The sequence below is a fragment of the Schistocerca americana genome, chromosome 3, assembly GCF_021461395.2.
Source record: "Schistocerca americana isolate TAMUIC-IGC-003095 chromosome 3, iqSchAmer2.1, whole genome shotgun sequence".
NCBI lineage: Eukaryota > Metazoa > Arthropoda > Insecta > Orthoptera > Acrididae > Schistocerca > Schistocerca americana.
The window spans coordinates 530,282,769-530,300,463 of record NC_060121.1 but is presented as its reverse complement, the minus strand read 5'-3'; the positions used below and the strand labels follow the sequence as shown (position 1 = coordinate 530,300,463).

The window sequence follows — 17,695 nt, the reverse complement described above, 5'->3', positions numbered from 1 at the left end:
ATGACCGACTGATAAAAACAGTTTTAGAAGGTTATGTAGAAGGGAAAAGGAATTGAGGAAGGAAGAGATTCCAGATACTGGATGACATGATGGACGGTACAACATACAGCAGCCTTAAGAAGGATGCAATGAATCGCAGAAAATGTAGAGGCAAAGGACCTGCTAATATAGCAGATAACTGGTGATGATGATGTACTGTATATAACTACATTTTTGAGTTAATAAAATTGTTACCGTTACTTTACACTAGTGACCGGGTTTCATTTAAATCCCCTTATAGTTGCTCTGTAGAACTTTATATGTAGTTCACTACCAGTTTCAGCTTTTTTGTTAAGCCTTTCTCAAATAGATCTGAAAAGTGGGGAAGTAATGTCCAAAGATGTAAGTGCAAGTTTGGTAGATTTAAAATCTTGCTTGTCTAATGATGACACAGGAAAATGGTTGTTTCAAGACTGTCTTGAACTAGCCTTGAGACAACCATGTTTTCAAGACATAATTAGACAAGAAAGCTATCAAACTTGCTTCAAATCTATCAAACTTGTACTTGTACTGTTGGACTTTATTTCTCCTCTTTTCAGATCCACTTGTGAATGGCTTAACAAAAAAGCCGAAACTGGTAATGCACTTAATAAAGTTCTACAGAGCAGCAGGAGTGACCTTTTCATTAATTCTATTATGTTATACGGGGGTTCAACAAAAAAGTGAACACTGGCTTACTGGTAATTGTCTTATGTCATGGATAAAATCAAGTATTATGTCTTCAATAAAATCGTTTTCTTATATGTTTTGCTTGTAATGTAACATCTCTGAAAGTATTCTCAGCAGACAGGATATCTAATGAGTTGTGTGGTGTTGTATTGATCTGTAGTCATGTTGAACCACACACACTTTCACTGAGGACAAATTGTAGACAGTGTGCCCTGTATGAGTTTGCATGTGATGAACTACACGTGCTTGTCAGTCATGATAAATGGTGAGCATCTCTGGAAACTAAACCAGGCTGGGCTGGATATGGGTTTGGCATACATGAGGTTGCTGACCTAAGATCTGGTCATCGCTGGTCTTCTGCTCCAGTAAAATCTGGAAATGCATTGAGCACAGTAGTTAACATTGTGTTTCACAAAGAGTGAGGCTCTTGGCTGAACTCCATCATATAGCACAACATTGTTTTAAAAGCCCTTCTGTTTCAAGGTGAGCTGCATGTTGATGGCCTGTGTGCTTGTTGAGATGAAACAGTCATTCGTGGAAACCTACTGGGCAGGACTCTTCCTGAGTTCGCTCCTTTTCTCTAGCTTCAGTTGGGAACATAAGAAGTGAACAAACTGAAAACTTTCCCACTGGGATGGGCCTGATAGCTAAAAATCTGACCAAATTCCCTAGAGGATACTCCTTCATGAAAGGGAGCTCTAAAAAAGCAATGAACTATAGCACAACATCGAGTATGTTACAGAGGTCATAAACTTCTGGCAAAAACATCTATTTCTCTGCAAGTCCAACTGTTACAAATTGCAAAAAATATTTCACAGGACATAATTTCAGCAAGAATGTTGTTTCATTTAGACAGATCTACTGTGGATAGATGTTTAAAAATTAAAAGTCAGTTGAGAAGAAGGAGGTGTAACAGGAGTGAGAAATTGCATGAATATAAATGGCTAGCTTAAAAATATATTTATAGTTACTTTCAGTTCACCTATCTTATCCAGACATTTCAGGCTTGTTTCCCTTGGCTGTGTCCCCAGATTATTGAGCTGTTTCAAATGCCAGAAGTGTGGGTGCATTGTTGTACTGTGCAATGGCCAGATGATCTGTGGGAGAGTTGTGTATGAAACAGTTGCATCCTGTTCTTCACTGGTATGCGTACAGCATTTAGGAATCATGCAGTATGAAGTCCTTACTGTTCAGTTTTCATTGAAATAAAGTATAATTAAGTGAAAATGAGATAAATGGAAAAAAGTGAAGTTACCACTGTAAGTGTTTGTACATTTATCCCACTGTGAGTCAAGATGGTCAACACCTTCACAGAAAAGATGTTTGTGGTTGCTTATGGAACAATGATTATACCCAGGGTGCACCTCTTAGTCTGAAACAAATTGACAGCTATGGAAGTCTTCCTTCAGGACTCCAAAAATATGGAAGTTACATGGGGAAGGATCGGGACTGTACAGAGTGTGTGTAAGAACTTCCCAGTGGAACTGCTGTAGTGTAGTTGAAACAACCTTGGGAATATGGGAGAGGGAATTTTGTTGGCAGGTTGTTTTGACAGTGCTGCAGAAGATTCGATGGGAAGCCCTTACACATACTCTACACAGTCTCGATCTCTCCCCATGTGACTTCCATGTTTTTAGAGCCCTGAAGTAAGACATTTATAACTGTTGATTTCCATTGGATGAAGAGATGCACACTGGGGTATAATCCTGATTCCATAGGCAGTCTCATTTTCATTCGACTGCCCCTTATACAAGTAAGAGGATAATCTATGCTCAAGGTACAAAATTTAGCTAGACTTTTAAGTTTCCAGTATTAGCATCAACATTGATACCTGTCATTAAAAAAGGTAAATACTGAAAACTTCTCGACTAAGTCTGTGGAAGCTGAAATAGTCGCCTGTAACTGTGACTGGTCCTGCAAAGACCGTGTACTGAGATCTCAGCCAGTCATTATTTCTTGCCTGCAAACACAGGAGATAATACAGTAAAATACGTCTTAATAAACCTGCTTTTAAGGAATTCCGACTTTTCAGAAATGTTTATGTTGGTCCTAGTGAAATTGCCATGAGAGCAATGTAGCTGAAACTTGTTTTTAATAAACACTGTTTTTCAGAAAAAGTTAACTTCTAAAGCATAGATATGAAGCTACAAATTACATAAATTAAAACCTATATTTGAAGAAATGCTTAAAATATTCAGGAATCTGCATCTATTCCTATAATATTTGACATGTATGTATTTGTTGTTTTGGCTACTGTGGGTGTCAACCCTAGCACAAACAAGGATGGAGAGATTCGTGCCACTGGCCAGTGGCATGAATCCAAAATGATGTGGACACATCACTTTCAAATTAATAGATCACTTTATTTCTGAAAGTGAAAGAAACATAACTTAACTTCTCATTATGAAGTGGTTTGTTGTGCTTCTTGAGCCTCCTACAAGAAGTGAATAGTGAATAGTGTGTATAGTGAATAGTGTTTTATTCGTCTCATAACATACAATTTCTAATCATATGATTAGTGTACAGGAGACACGTCAAAAAATGGATAATACAACTTAGGCCTAATCGATACAAAGAATTTTAGCATTAATGTAAACTTTTATTTTTCTTTCCTCCCTTTTGTGAAGGACAGCTACATTTACATATATGTAAATTTATCCTGCTCAAATGTTCAGTTCATCTTTCATGAACTCATCAACAGTGTAGTAGCAGCGTTTGACAAGTATATCATATAGCTTTGTTTTCAGTGTCTCTAGCTTCATACTCAGAACATTCTTTCCTTTTAGCTTGTTATGGGTTTTCATTGCCATATACTGAGGAGACTGTGCATATAGGTTTAACCGATGAGTGGGAAGCATAAAATTGTCTTTGTTTCTTGTGTTATATGAGTGACTGAAACAGTTTTTCTCGAATAACTCTAAATTGCTATATAGAAAGATGATAATATCATAGATATATAAGGAGGGAACTGTTAATAACTGTTGTTTTTCAAATAGTGGGCGACATGATGTCCTTGGATGGGCGGTACACACGTTCCTTATTATTCTTTTCTGTAGCTTTAGTATACGCAATATATTGCTTGAATTTCCCCAAAAAATAATACCGTACCTTACAACTGATTGAAAGTAGCTGTGGTATGCAATTTTCCTTGTATTCATGTCTGTTGCACCAGCTAATATTTGCATAGCAAATGCAAAGCTACATAATTTGTTTAACAGGTAGTCAACATGTTTATTCCAATTTAAATTTTTATCTAGGTTTAACCCTAAAAACTTTACAGAATCTACTTCTTCTATATCCTGATTTTTATGAGTTATTTAAATTTCTTGGGGCTTTGACTGTTTTGTTCTGAACTGGACTATGTGGGTTTTGGGGATGTTCAGTCTTAATCCATTCAGTTGGAACCATGTTTCTAGTTTGTTCATTGTGTTTATTATGTCAAGAGGGATGTTTTCTGGCTCCTGGTTTTCAATTAATACAGATGTGTCATCTGCAAATAAAATCGATGGAGCATTTATATTGTTCGGTAAATCATTAACATAGAACAAGAACAAAATAGGTCCTAGAATCGAGCCTTGAGGGACACCTTGGGCTACTGTTTTCCATTTTGAATAGTAATTTGCTGCATTTGATGAGACAATTACTCTTTGTTTCCTATTTGATAAGTATGAAGTAAGCCAATTTAGAACATTACCCTTGATCCCATACTTGTCAAGCTTATAGATAAGCAGTGCATGATTTACAGAGTCAAAGGCTTTTGTGAGATCACAAAAGATTCCTGCAACTTTATTATGGTTGTCTAATGATGTGCTGATCTTGTCGATAAACTTGTTAATTGCATCAGTAGTACTTTTGCCACGCTGGAAACCAAATTGGTTTTCCATAATAATATCATATTTCTCGATAAAATTTCGAATCTGCATAGCAGCAGCATTTTCAAAGATTTTTGAAAGGACTGGAAGGAGGGAGATGGGACGATAATTCCCCATATCCTCTCTTGACCCTTTTTTGAGCAACGGTTTTACTTCCGCATACTTCAGCACCTCTGGGAAGCTTCCTTGTTCAAAGGATTGGTTTATTATTTTAGATAGTGGGTATCCTATTATTTTACACACAAATTTAAGGACTTTTGCTGGTATTCCATCCCAACCTGCAGAATTTTTGTTTTTTAGTTTTAATATAATTTTTTCTACATCTATTGTTGAAACTGTTTTGAATTTTGTGAGGCATTCAGAATTATGATTTAGTCCAAAGGGACATACATTGTTCCCATAATCTGCAACATTAACATCTGGTTTCACTACATTAATGAAGAACTCATTGAAGCATTCTGAAATTTGAGCCGGATTTACAATGATCTCATCTTCAAGCTTAATTGTCTAGAGGCTTTGATACCTAATTCGTGTTTTACAACTGACCACACTGCCTTTGATTTATTCTCATGTTTTAGATTAATTTATTATTTGTCATTTGCTTTGCTGCTTTGACAACTTACTTAAATGTACTTTTGTATCGTTTAACATATTCAATAAATTCAATTTTTTTATTATGTCTTAGTTCCTTATGTAGCTGCCTTTTCTTAGCACTGGAGATTTTTATACCTTTAGTGGTCCATTTTAATTTTGTCATTTTATTAAAATAAGTTTTTTGTGGAAACATTTCATTGAAAACACTTAGAAAATCCATTAGAAATGCTTAAAAATTTGCCGTGCATGAAATATTTTTATCAAAGTGCCATTCTGTCTCCTTGAGCTTATCATGGAATAGAGTCAAAGTTTCTTGGTTGAAGATCCTTTTTACATAAGCTTTTTAGCATGGGACTTCTCTACCTGCTCTGGGTAACTCAATGAATAATGCTAAATGATCAGAAATTTCTAGATCTAGACAAAATTTATATCCATTTTCAAATACGTAATTCGTTAAAATATTGTCATGCATGTGGCTGACTGAGCTATAAATTGATATTATAACAACATTTAAGTCCTTTAACTCAACACAGCAACTTTCAAAAATACACTCTTCATTAAAACAATTGAAATCACATCTTACATGGTAATCTAAATCAGAATGAATGAGTATGCATGAACCTCCTCGTGACTTATTTATCCTACAAAAGCTGGTAGCTACCTTGAAGTTTTCAATTTTATTTCAGATTTTTATGGTATCACTACTAAGCCAGTGTTCATTTAAACAAATTACTTTAACACTTAGAAATTCAGATAAAAAAACTTGTAGCTCATCCAACTTAGAGCTTCTGTCACATGAGTATTCAGCACTGAAACCGTTTATTTTACAATGCATTATATAGTTACTACTAAGATCATCATTTTTATTTTTTAAAGACCTAATATTTAAAAATGAGCCATTCTCACAAAAGGGTAGGTCTGGATTCTTCTGTAGCATCCCATCACCTTGCTCACTTGGCTTGTATATTTCTTTGTCACTTTGATGTTGTGTACTTACATCCATAGTTAGATTCTTGATGGCACTGGATCTGGATGGTGCTGAAGTGATTTCCCTGGTGCAAGCCATAAAAAATCACTGTTCCTCTCTGGAGCTTTCCTTGTTCTGGAAGACACACGTACAGCAGCTTGTTTGTCTTCCAGTATTTTTGGAGCTTGCAAAATTTGTGCTTCATTTCTTTTTAGCTTGAACCATTTCGTAATTTTGAGTTTGTTTCCCAGCTTGAATGTTACTTTCTGGCATATTGGTTTTAAACCATTTCGTGATTTGACACTGATTGATGGCTATATTGTTCGCTGCATGAAAAGAACGCTTTGTTACTTGCGATTGATTTCTACTTGTCCTGGGTACTTCATTGCACCACGAAATATGAGTAAAAATTTTTTCCCTAAGTATCTCCTTTCCTAATGCATTCAAATGAAGACCGTGAACTGTAGGAGCCTTCGCTCCAAACTGTTTATGTCAATAACGTCTGTATTTACAAAGTGAGAGCATATTTCACTGAAGCTCTTGTTTGCGGCATGAATTTCACTGTTTACACACGAACACCTCGGTAAATCGTGACGATGCGGGATATTTACAACGTGTACATTCGTGTGAGATAAAGTATTGAGGCATTTTCTCAATTCTGTTCTAGCCTTGAACGACTCATTTCTATATACATCATTTGATCCTCCCAGCAATACAACAAAGTCATCCTTACACAAACTAGTTACTTCACGTAATTTTGTAACGTTTTTCAGTTCACTTAATGGAGCCCCAGGCTTCACGAAACCGTTTGCCCTGTAATTGTATTTTTCCGTTAGCAATGCGGCAATTCCACGGCCGTGGCTATCGCCTAACACACATATTTTTCCGTATTTTACAATGTTAGCAGTCGGAAGTTCACCGTACAGCAGTTTGTTTACTTTTTGTGGTTCACTTCGAAACTTTTCGACTTCGGCTGGCATGTTCATTGAATCTTCAGTAGTGAATACTCCCACAAGGTCGCTCTTTGATACACTATTACTACTTGCAGACTGTACGTAAGTATCATCTTCCTATTACTCAGTACTGATGCTCTTGAAGTCTGCAACTAAACTGGGCCCGACCAGTGATGGGCAGCTAGTTAAATCGTTTTGACAGGGGGTAATAAACTCTGTGTTCCTGGAGGTGTGGCACTGTCCGCTCTTTCCATTGGTATGCGGGTCAGTGCCTTCTTGCTGCCGCTTTGCAGTTCTGCGCTGATCGGTGTGCAGTTGAAGCTTTGGGACTGCACGTTCCTCCACCCCAGACTGCCACACTGTTGTCGTGTAGGGAGCCATTTTATGACAACAGGGGGAGGGAGGAAGCTGGGTGGCATGAAGAGCTGGGAGGTGCAACTGGGACCGATGCCAAGTCCCCGGCTGCGCCCCAACATCCGCCCTGCACTCTGAGGGGAATGTCGCTCGGATATCTCCTGAGAGCATGCCCACCCTCTTCCTGAGCTGGCCTGATGAGAAACGGAGAAGGCATCAATGACAATGGTGGTGGCGATGCTGATGGCAGTGGTGACGGACCCGGCTCCATGGGGGCTGCTATGATGAGCACTGGAAAGTTGAGCTGCTGCAGTGGCAAATCCTACATTGGTTCCACAGGCATTGCTGAAGAGAAGGCTCCCAGCAGTGTCTGCACTGGCCGCAATATCCTTGTAGGATGCAAATCTGGGAACAGAAAATCTGCGAAAGAATCTAGCAATCGACAAGCATGTCTCACAATCGAGAAGCATGGTTGGTTGGTTGGTTGGTTTGGGGAAGGAGACCAGACAGCGAGGTCATCGGTCTCATCGGATTAGGGAAGGACAGGGAAGGAAGTTGGCCGTGCCCTTTGAAAGGAACCATCCCGGCATTTGCCTGGAGCGATTTAGGGAAATCACGGAAAACCTAAATCAGGATGGCCGGACGCGGGATTGAACCGTCGTCCTCCCGAATTCGTGTCCAGTGTCTAACCACTGAGAAGCATGGATCTTGTTCTGATGATAGTGCAGTAACCCAGTGGGACATTGAATTACATACATGCAAGTGCCCAAACTTCTCTCCCAGTATCCGGTGCAACTAAGAACTCTGAACAGTATAGAATCATTAGGCACAAAGCGATATTCGCAGAGCGTGGGGGGCTCAGTGCGCTGCAGTGGGTGCAACAACTAGAGCAGTGTATGGTAACACTGGCCATGTAGAAGCTCCGCGAGCGATGGGCCGTCTCAGGACTGTGAGTGGTACATTGCGAGGAAGAGCAGCAGTGCTTGTTGCCATGTGTGGGAGGCATGTAGTTTGTTCATCTGTTGCTTGAACGTAATGTACAAACTGCTCAGCTTCTCCATTTGACTGAGGATGAAACGGAGCACTGGTAAGGTGAGTGATACCATAGGCTGTACAATACTGTTCAAAGTCCTAAGGCATAAACTGTGGTCCATTGTCTGTAACCAACACTTCAGGGAAAAAAAATCCAAGCAAAGATAGATGACAAAGCCTGAATGATACTACATGATGTAGTCAAGTTCATGGGCACTGCAAACAGATATTTGCTAAAAGAGTCCGCAACAATAAGACAACTAGTGTTCCAAAAGTATCAGCAAAGTCAACACGCACTTGTTGCCATAGTGATGGAGACTTTGGCCAAGCTGAAAACATTTGTGGTGGGGCCGATAGATTTTCAGCACAAGCACAACACCATGCCTGGCCATGTACAGTGCTGACGTGCTAACGGTTTTGTGTGTACAATTCACCAATGCCCTTGGTGGAGCGATCGCAACACATCTTTTTGCAACCCTTTATGAATAATCACGTGCAATTGTCCAGAGTAAATCTGCAATGAAATCACACTGTGCTGGATGGAGAGGCTATACCGAAGAGCAAAATATCGGCACACAAAAGAATTCTGAATGTTTTTTCACTGAATAAGGCCAAACAGTATGGATGTAGTACAACAAAAAGTTCAAGTCAGGGTCTGCTTCCATGGCCTGTGCAATTTTCCTACAGTGCAGTGGAAAAGTCTGTAGAAGTTCAGTGTCCTGCACTTCGATCTAACAATGAGCTACAGCAGTAGCATAGGATTCAGAATCAGGACCAACAAGACGGCGAAAAAGGTTGTCAGCATTTACATGCTTCCAGGTGGGCTGATACTATGACAATAACAAAGCCAAACATTGCAGCTTCTTAGCCATGTGTGGCACAACAGATTTGGGCAGATTGAAGAAAGATTGAAGTGGCTTATGGTGTGTCACTAGGTAAAACATGTGTCCAAACAGATAATGCTGAAACTTTGTCATGCCATAGACAGTAGCGAGCACTTCCTTCTCGATTTGGGTGTAGTTACATTGAGTCTTGGTGAATAGCTTGGAAGCAAAAGAAATCGGCCTGTCCTATTAACCAAATCTGTGCAAAAGCATAGCTCCAAGAAGCGTCCATTGCCAAAACTACAGACTTAGTGGGTTCAAAATGAACAATGCGTCCCTCACTCAGCAAGGCATTTTAAGTTTCTGGAATGCTTCCTGACACACTCGTTGGGCTGCATTGGGCATAAACTGGATATAATATGTCATCTTCCCGAAAAATGACTGCAATTCCGTCACATTCCTTGGGGTAGGGAAGTCCTGGCTGGCCAGCAAATGTAGTTGAATGGGATGAATGCCTTGGCGATTAATAGCATGTCAAAAGTACTGAATTTCGGTCTGAAAAAAGGTACATTTGTCCAGGTACATTTCAAACCTGCAACTGAAAGTCGTCTAAGTAATTTGAATAGAATGAAACTTTTGCAGTAAGCTGTTGTAAGTAGTGTAAGAATTTGGCAGGTGCGGAAGCTAATTTCCCCGAAGCGTATTTGTAAATTCTGTTAGATGAGGAGTCTCAGAAAGTGTTTGTGGTCAACACACATTTAGGATTGCTCAGATTTCTGCACTTACCCTTTGACAGTTCAAATGGTAAGTGCAGAAATCTGAGCAATCCTAAATGTGTGTACCCTTTGACAGTTCAAATGGTAAGTGCAGAAACCTGAGCAATCCTAAATGTGTGTTGACCACAAACACTTTCTGAGACTCCTCATCTAACAGAATTTACAAATACTCTTCGGGGAAGTTAGCTTTTGATAAGTAGTGGACTGCAGTGAGCCTCTCCTAAATTTCTCGGGGCAAGACAATGGATAAGTATTAGTTATTGTTTATGGATGCACAGTGGATTTTAAGTCAACAGAAAAACTGTAGTGTCGTGGAATAGTAAAGAGTTGGAAATGTGGAATATTGTCAAAGTTTCGTTGCCTATGCTGAGAGCCAGAGGCAGTAGGTTAGCCAAGAGGTAGGAGTATTGCACATATATTGGAATGTGTCGTCACGCAGGGGCAATGGCCTGGTTACACACAATAGGTGAGAGAGAATTGCTTAGCACGCGGGTTTGTGTTAGACGGAGACTTTCGTAGAGTGCAAGACAGAGGTATAGCGTCAGCTGTACTGCATTACAGAACTTCGCGTAAGTCTGCCGTAACAACACGTAACTCTGTCGCAAGAACACCTAAGGGGCGAGTACGACAGATGAATCAGCAGTATAAGTGGAACGAATGCATTCATTACAAATGAGCATGACATCAGGATGTCGCTCGTGCTTCCTTTAAATACGCCACCTTTGATAGCAACAAGGCCCTCGCAGTTAGACTTGCAGTAAGATGTGTACTGGGTCACTGCGTAGTGGTCAGCTCGGTGATCGACATGTTAATCTTTATTAAGGAGATGTTACAGTAAGGGCGGCCCATCCAGCAGCAGACGTGAGGGGACAGTACCAGCTCTGGTCCTCTCTGCTGCTGCTGTCAATCATCAACTCAGGATTAGCACACATCGCGGCAGACTCACTCGCTGCCAATGATGACCACATCAGTGAGCCGTCGTAAAGATTGTGCAGGGCCTAGGCCCTGTGCATCCGCCATCACAACTGGGTGAGCCGACGACGCTGGGGGACTGCAGCCCGTTCCGCCTGTCCACTGTGGACGAACCACCAGGAGGAGCAGGGAAGAAGATGGGGTGGGATAGAGTACACTCCGCACTATGAGAATGCCTCTTGTGCCGACAGTGCCGGGACTCCAACCCGGAGCCTCATACGCGAAGTGGCTTGCTGTCCGCAGCCAAGCCGGCCGGCCGGCCAGCCAGGCGCCACCAGCCACACGTGGCCGAAGTACGAAGTAAGGACATTCCTTCGCTATGTCACAGCATGCAGTGCTGCGCTAGCAAGACTGTGCGGCCCGGAGCTGGTGTCATCACTACGAGTCAGCGAGGACTCGGGGAAGGTCGTTGATATCACCAAACTCAGCCAGCCTGTGTTATGCAGGCCACATTGTACTCGGCAGGAATAAAGGTGTTATGAATTAATAATGTTTCTTTGGCGTTTCTGACACTTCCACAGTCATTTCCTAGCATCCTGACAACTGGAGAGGTCACCGCTCGGCCATCCAGTTCACCGTAGGCGACAGGGACCACCGGGGTGCCTACAAAAAAAAGTCTTCTAGAAGGCTTTGGTAAGATTACTAAGAAAGGAGCCCATTGAAGAGGGTGGGTAGGACCAATAACATCATTGTCCTGCCATTCTTTAAGTTCACTTGCAACTTTGTCTCCAAGTGCATGAGGGAAGGGGCGCGCCAGAAAAAAACATAGGTTGCGCATTGTCCTTCATTATTGTGTGCCACAAAATTATTTGCTGTGCCAGGTCTGCCAGAAAATAAATTGGGAAACCCCTTAGTCTATTGAGTAACACTGTCATTTTGGTTGAAAGTTGTTGTAGAATCATGGAACACATTTTGTGTTCAGACATAATGACCTTTCTAGACTCTGAGAAGCTCATCTGCAGAAACCAGCACAGTTTTAGGGAACAGCGTCATGCAAGACACAATTGGCCCTCTTTGTGCATGATATATAACAGGGTCTAGATACCGGCTCCCAGACTGATGCCATATTTCTCGACTTTTGAAAGGCGTTCGACTCAGTTCCGCACTGTCACTTGTTCCAAAAAGTGCGCGCTTACGGTCTATCCGATGACATATGCAGTTGGATAGAAAGTTTCTAACAGACAGAGAGCAGTATGTCGTCCTGAATGGAGTGACTTCAACAGAAACAAGCGTAGCTTCAGGTGTGCTCCAGGGCAGCGTTATAGGTCCGCTGCTTTTTACGATTTACATAAGTGATCTGGTTGATGGTATTGACAGTGGCATTAGACTGTTTGCTGATGATACTGTAGTCTACAGGAAAGTAGTATCACACAAAAGTTCTGAACAAATCAATGAGGATTTGCAGAAAATAAATGCGTGGTGTAATGACTGTCAGTTATCTCTCAATATTAGTAAGTGGAACCTACTGCATATAACAAAGCGAAAATCCCCATTAATGTGCAAGTACAAAATAAATGCCCAATCTTTGGCAGCAGTAACATCCGTCAAGTATGTGGGTGTGACTATTCAAAATGATCTCAAGTGGAATGATCAGATTACACAAGTAACAGGCAAGGCGAACTCTAGATTGCGGTTTATTGGTAGAATCCTGAAGTGATGCAGTCCTTCACAAAGGAAATTGCTTACAATACATTTGAGTCTTAGAGTATTATTCATCTGGATGGGACCCTTACCAGTTGGGTCTGATTCAAGAGATTGAGAATGTCCAAAGAAGAGCGGCAAGATTTGTGACTGGTACATTTAGCCATCGCGAGAGCTTTACAAATCTCATAGAAAGTTTGAAGTGGGACACACTTGCAGATAGCTGACACCCTAAATGGAAGGGGCTGCTCTCTAAATTCTGAAATCTGATCTTCACCGAGGATGTAGAGCATATATTATTGGCACCAACTTTCAAATCATGCAATGATCACCATTCAAAGATAGGGAAATTTGAGCTTGTACTGAGGTGTTCAGACAGTCATTTTTCCCTTGTGTGATCCATGAATAGAATGGAGGGGGGGGATGACTTTGGCACGAATTGTGCCCTCTGCCATGCACCGCTTGGTGGCTAGCGGAGTATATATGTGGATGTAGATGTAGAAATAGAAAGTACATTGTCCTGAATATGGAAACGAAACAAATCAAATGAATCTAACTCAAAAACATTTTCAAAGTCTCACAAATGAAAATGTCGCTGTTCTTTTGTGAGAGTGGAATGTGGCAGGCAAACTGCATGTACCAAGCAAGCAATGTTATGACTGTTACACACAGCAAGATGCGTGCAAGATTTTGTCAACTGTGGTGAGCCCAACTGTTCTTAAGAGGCATGATTAAGCAATGCTGGTGTCTAACTGAAATTACAAATGTGTGTGTGTGAATTGCTAAGGGACCAAACTGCTGAGGTCCTCGGTCCCTAGACTTACACACTAATTAATCTAACTTCAACTAACTTATGCTATGAACAAAACACACACACACACACACACACACACACACACACGTTCCCGAGGGAGAACTTGAACCTCTGGTGCGAGGGCGAGGGGCCGCGCAATCTGTGACATGGCGTCTCAAACCACGCGGCCTGAAACTGCACACAACATCGGGCAGTGTGTAAGTTCAGAAACAGTTTTTTTGACTGCCATCACACAGCACTTGGGTAGGGTGAATGTACATCCTGAATTTGGCCATTACTAGTACCGGTAGCTGGTTTAGAATGAAAATGCACTCACTGAGTGAGAAGTGCTCTGCACTTACAGGTAGAGTTCTTTTCCTGTTGCAAGCACACAGACTGTACAAAGCAAGTCGCGTTCCGCGAAGGGCAGTCTTTTTTTTTTATGCGCAGAAAAGCAGTGGGAACATGATTCAACTGCAGACACATGTGTTGACATTTGTTTACTCTGTTCACAGCGCAGTGGTCTTTTTGTGTGTGGTGGTTGGTCGCAAGGCTGCACCTGCTTGTCTCTTGGCGTTTCACTGAAGACAGGAGCTACCTCAATGTTTTCCATGGCACTATCACATGAGTCCCTGATGTTAAATAATTTGTAACACCTGTTTCAAAGTAGGATTAGAATTTTGAGAATTTGTTCATGGTTCCTACTGTATGGCACATTGTACATAATTGCATCATGAATCATTGCGTCAGTATAGTACTATCTACATCTACATTGAAAACGGCACTGTCTAGCCAAACCCTGAAGTTCAGTGACCCACTGATGGTATGGCTGTTCTAGCTTTTTCCACAACTGAAAGAACTTGTAACGAGCTGCAGCAACCTGTACCTGATTCTCGTATTGTCTAGTGAGGGTCAAAACTGAAACTCCAGAAACTAGCAACTCTGACCTACTAGTTCTGAATAACTTTCAAGCAAGGCGGTATACTTGTGTGTTGGCCATTGCCGAGAAGTAAGGAAGTCTGACAGTATCTTGCATTTGATGTGTAGCACAATGAGCATTGAACTGAATGTACAACTCATTCCATTCCTCTTGTTGTTCAATGAAAGCACATAACAGTGGAATGCACGGAGGCAGTGCCATGGATGTGACTGGCTGTTGTGGCGGAGTTGATGCAGCAGCAGCAGCAGCTTGTGCATTAATGAGCTTCTGGACTGTAATTATCAACTGTGACATTTTCTGGTTTGGAAACTGAAAAATCTACATTAGATCAAAGCCAGCAGCAGCTGGAGATATAGACACAGGTGTTACAGGAGGTGAGTTAGAGGCCATTTTAATGAGAGGAGCGCCGTGACAAAGTAATTAGAAGCAAGACAAGTACACGAATAGCAGTAGTATTGCAGCTAGTCTGCAAGAAAAAACTCAATTAATAGCAAAGCTCCACTGACAGAAAAGAAAGAAATATAAGTGACACTCTGTGACAGAGTGGCGAAGAGTGAAAACAGTGTTGATTCTGTAATCCGTGGTGCCAGGTGTAGTGTCAGCTTCTGTGGGAGGCAGCACCGACACAAACAAGGAAGGAGAGAAGTTGCATTGGCCGTTTGCAGGAATCCAGAATGATCTGGACATAACACTTTCAAATTAATAGATCACTATATTTCCAAAAATGTGAGAAACATATCTTTACTTCTCATTATAAAGTGCCTTGACTTGCTTGATGCCTTTCCTGTGCCTACTATATGCAATTACTTTCATGCACTATTACTACTCACAGAGTGCATGCTAAGTATCGTCTTTGTATTACTCAGCATTGTGGTCTGTGACCAAACTGGACCTGACCAGCGATGGGCAGCTGGTTAAGTCAGTGTTGACTGGGGGTGCTGAACTCTGTTTTCCTGGAGATGTGTTGCTGCCTGCTATTTCTGTTGGCGCACAGGTCGGTGTACAGTCGATGCTGTAGGAGTGCAAAATATTAAACTGCTATTAGAATAAAGGACAATCATTGCAATTGATCCTGTTGGTCACTAGATAATTCTTAGCGTTTAGGTTGATAATTTCATAGTCAGTTCCAGTAAGTTCACAGATAAATTGATGTACTTGAGTAAACCTGTGTAATGATCATGATATGAAGTCTTTACATGTAGCATACTGATGCATTTAAGCTTGGGTTTAAAACAGTATCATCCTTGAAATTAGGTGGTATGTTGAGAAAACCTACAAAAGGTCTGAACTTATATCTTTTTTATAAAAGACCCTTTTTTATGAAAGACCTCTATATGCAGGAAGAAACGGGTGAATTGAAGTGGTAAGCTAATAAGAATGCAGTGATTGAGGTGGCAGTTTTTGCACAAATTTGCGTGCCTGATTTCTGACATAGGTCATAAAGTCTGATATCTCAAAGTTTGCTTATGATGAAACTGAAAAAAGAGGACTCATCCCAGTGTGTATGATAGTTTTAGGTAATTATGGTTAGTAAATGATGAAAACTTACTGTTCAGCAGAAGTTTATTATTATTTGCAGTGTCAAAGACAATCGGTCTAACATGGTAAAGAACTATATTTGGTGCCATCTTCCAATGAGATGTTGAAAAATATGCGGGCCTTTCTGAATGCATAAGTTAATTTTTTTTCTGTGTTGGCAGAGGAAGAGTAATTGTGCATCATCTTTTGAAGATTTAGAAATAGAATAGTTACAAGGAAAGAGAAGAGGGAACTTAATTATAGATGAAATGTTATGTGAAATAAGGCCTTTGAAACCACCTTGAAGTTCAAGGCTGGTGATTTGGCCCATTGAATGGCAGGTTGGTTCAGATAAAAAAGCATCATAACGTCTCTTGTAAAAATTTTTCTCTTGTAAAAATATTTCAAAAATATTGTGTTAAGGAGAACAAAGTCCTGGAGGCAGAAAGAGCAACAAAAGAATGACAGCAGCACTGGGTGTTAATACTACTGGGATGAGACATTGCTGTGATTAATAATTTTAAAGTTTAAAGTTATCTGATGTTTCAAGAATATGGAAGGCATTTCCTTGCAGCTACAATTTAAATTGGAAGGTCTCAAAACAGTTGTACAATATTTTGTAAGGATATAGATGAAGGAAGATGGTTCTTACTATTGACACCTAGCATTCACATTAAAAGTTAACCTAATTACTCAAATTATAATGTTGTGCAGATTGCACAAATACCTGCAACTATGAATGTGACCATAATTAATTATGAAAGCAATAGAGATTTACTCTCTTGCCTGTTGCAGCTCACGATATGAATAAAATTGTACAACCTAAAAGTTATGCACTTGTTGGACAGTATCTAATGTTGCTTCCATTTTAGCAATATGCATTTTACTTCCAAGAAATTGCCACATCATAAAGGTATATAGATAAATCACTATCTAACAGTATTCTGTTTCTTTTATTTTCAGCTCGTAAGAACTTTCACAGCTTTCCATCAGTGGAATCTGAAGAGTCTGCACTTATTTATAAATATACTCCTACATATACAGGTGATCATCTTATCTATGAACAGTGTTATTTTTTTGATTACTAACAGTTATAGGTGTACTCGCCCGACATTTTTGAAAGAATAATATGTCAATAAATGGGATGAGATGGAGCAAGTCACTATTTTGTCTAATACTCCTTTATTGCTAATTGCTGGTAAGATTATCTTCTTAAGGGTTGATTGTACCTTCGTAGGGTGAAAAATATAAAAAAAAAATTTTTGCTTGTAAATATTCCTTGGAGTGTATTTTACTAGAGAAATATGTTTTCTGAGGGCATTTTATCCATTAAAGGCTTTAAATATTCATTTACTTGAAGGGTGGCACATGTTGCCACACCCCCCTTTTGCCTTCTGTCAACTTCTTGAGTTTCAAAAACCTAATTTGCTGATTTGTGAAAATATTTCATGCTCACAGTTGGCTACCCTGTTTGTGCACTACATTCACTTGTTCCTTGTCCTTCCAGAACCCAAATGTATGATTTAACAGCCGGCCGCGGTGGCCTCGCGGTTCTAGGCGCTCAGTCCGGAGCCGCACGACTGCTACGGTCGCAGGTTCGAATCCTGCCTTGGGCATGGATGTGTGTGATGTCCTTAGGTTAGTTAGGTTTAAGTAATTCTAAGTTCTAGGGGAGTATGACCACAGATGTTAAGTCCCATAGTGCTCAGAGTCATTTTTTTGTATGATTTAACAGTGTCATATGATCTAGA

The 17,695-nt window shown here is 40.4% G+C and overlaps 1 protein-coding gene across 1 annotated transcript in view; it reads left to right on the top strand.

Annotated features, from left to right (window-relative positions):
* Nucleotides 1–17,106, top strand: part of LOC124607171 (gamma-glutamyl hydrolase-like) — an 87,798-nt gene extending 70,692 nt beyond the window's left edge. The window contains exon 7 of the mRNA XM_047139385.1: nucleotides 16,908–17,106. Within this exon, the coding sequence (XP_046995341.1) occupies nucleotides 16,908–17,032 (125 nt within the window). The 3' untranslated portion in view covers nucleotides 17,033–17,106. The remainder of the gene's footprint in view (nucleotides 1–16,907) is intronic.
* Nucleotides 17,107–17,695: the final 589 nt, after the last annotated feature.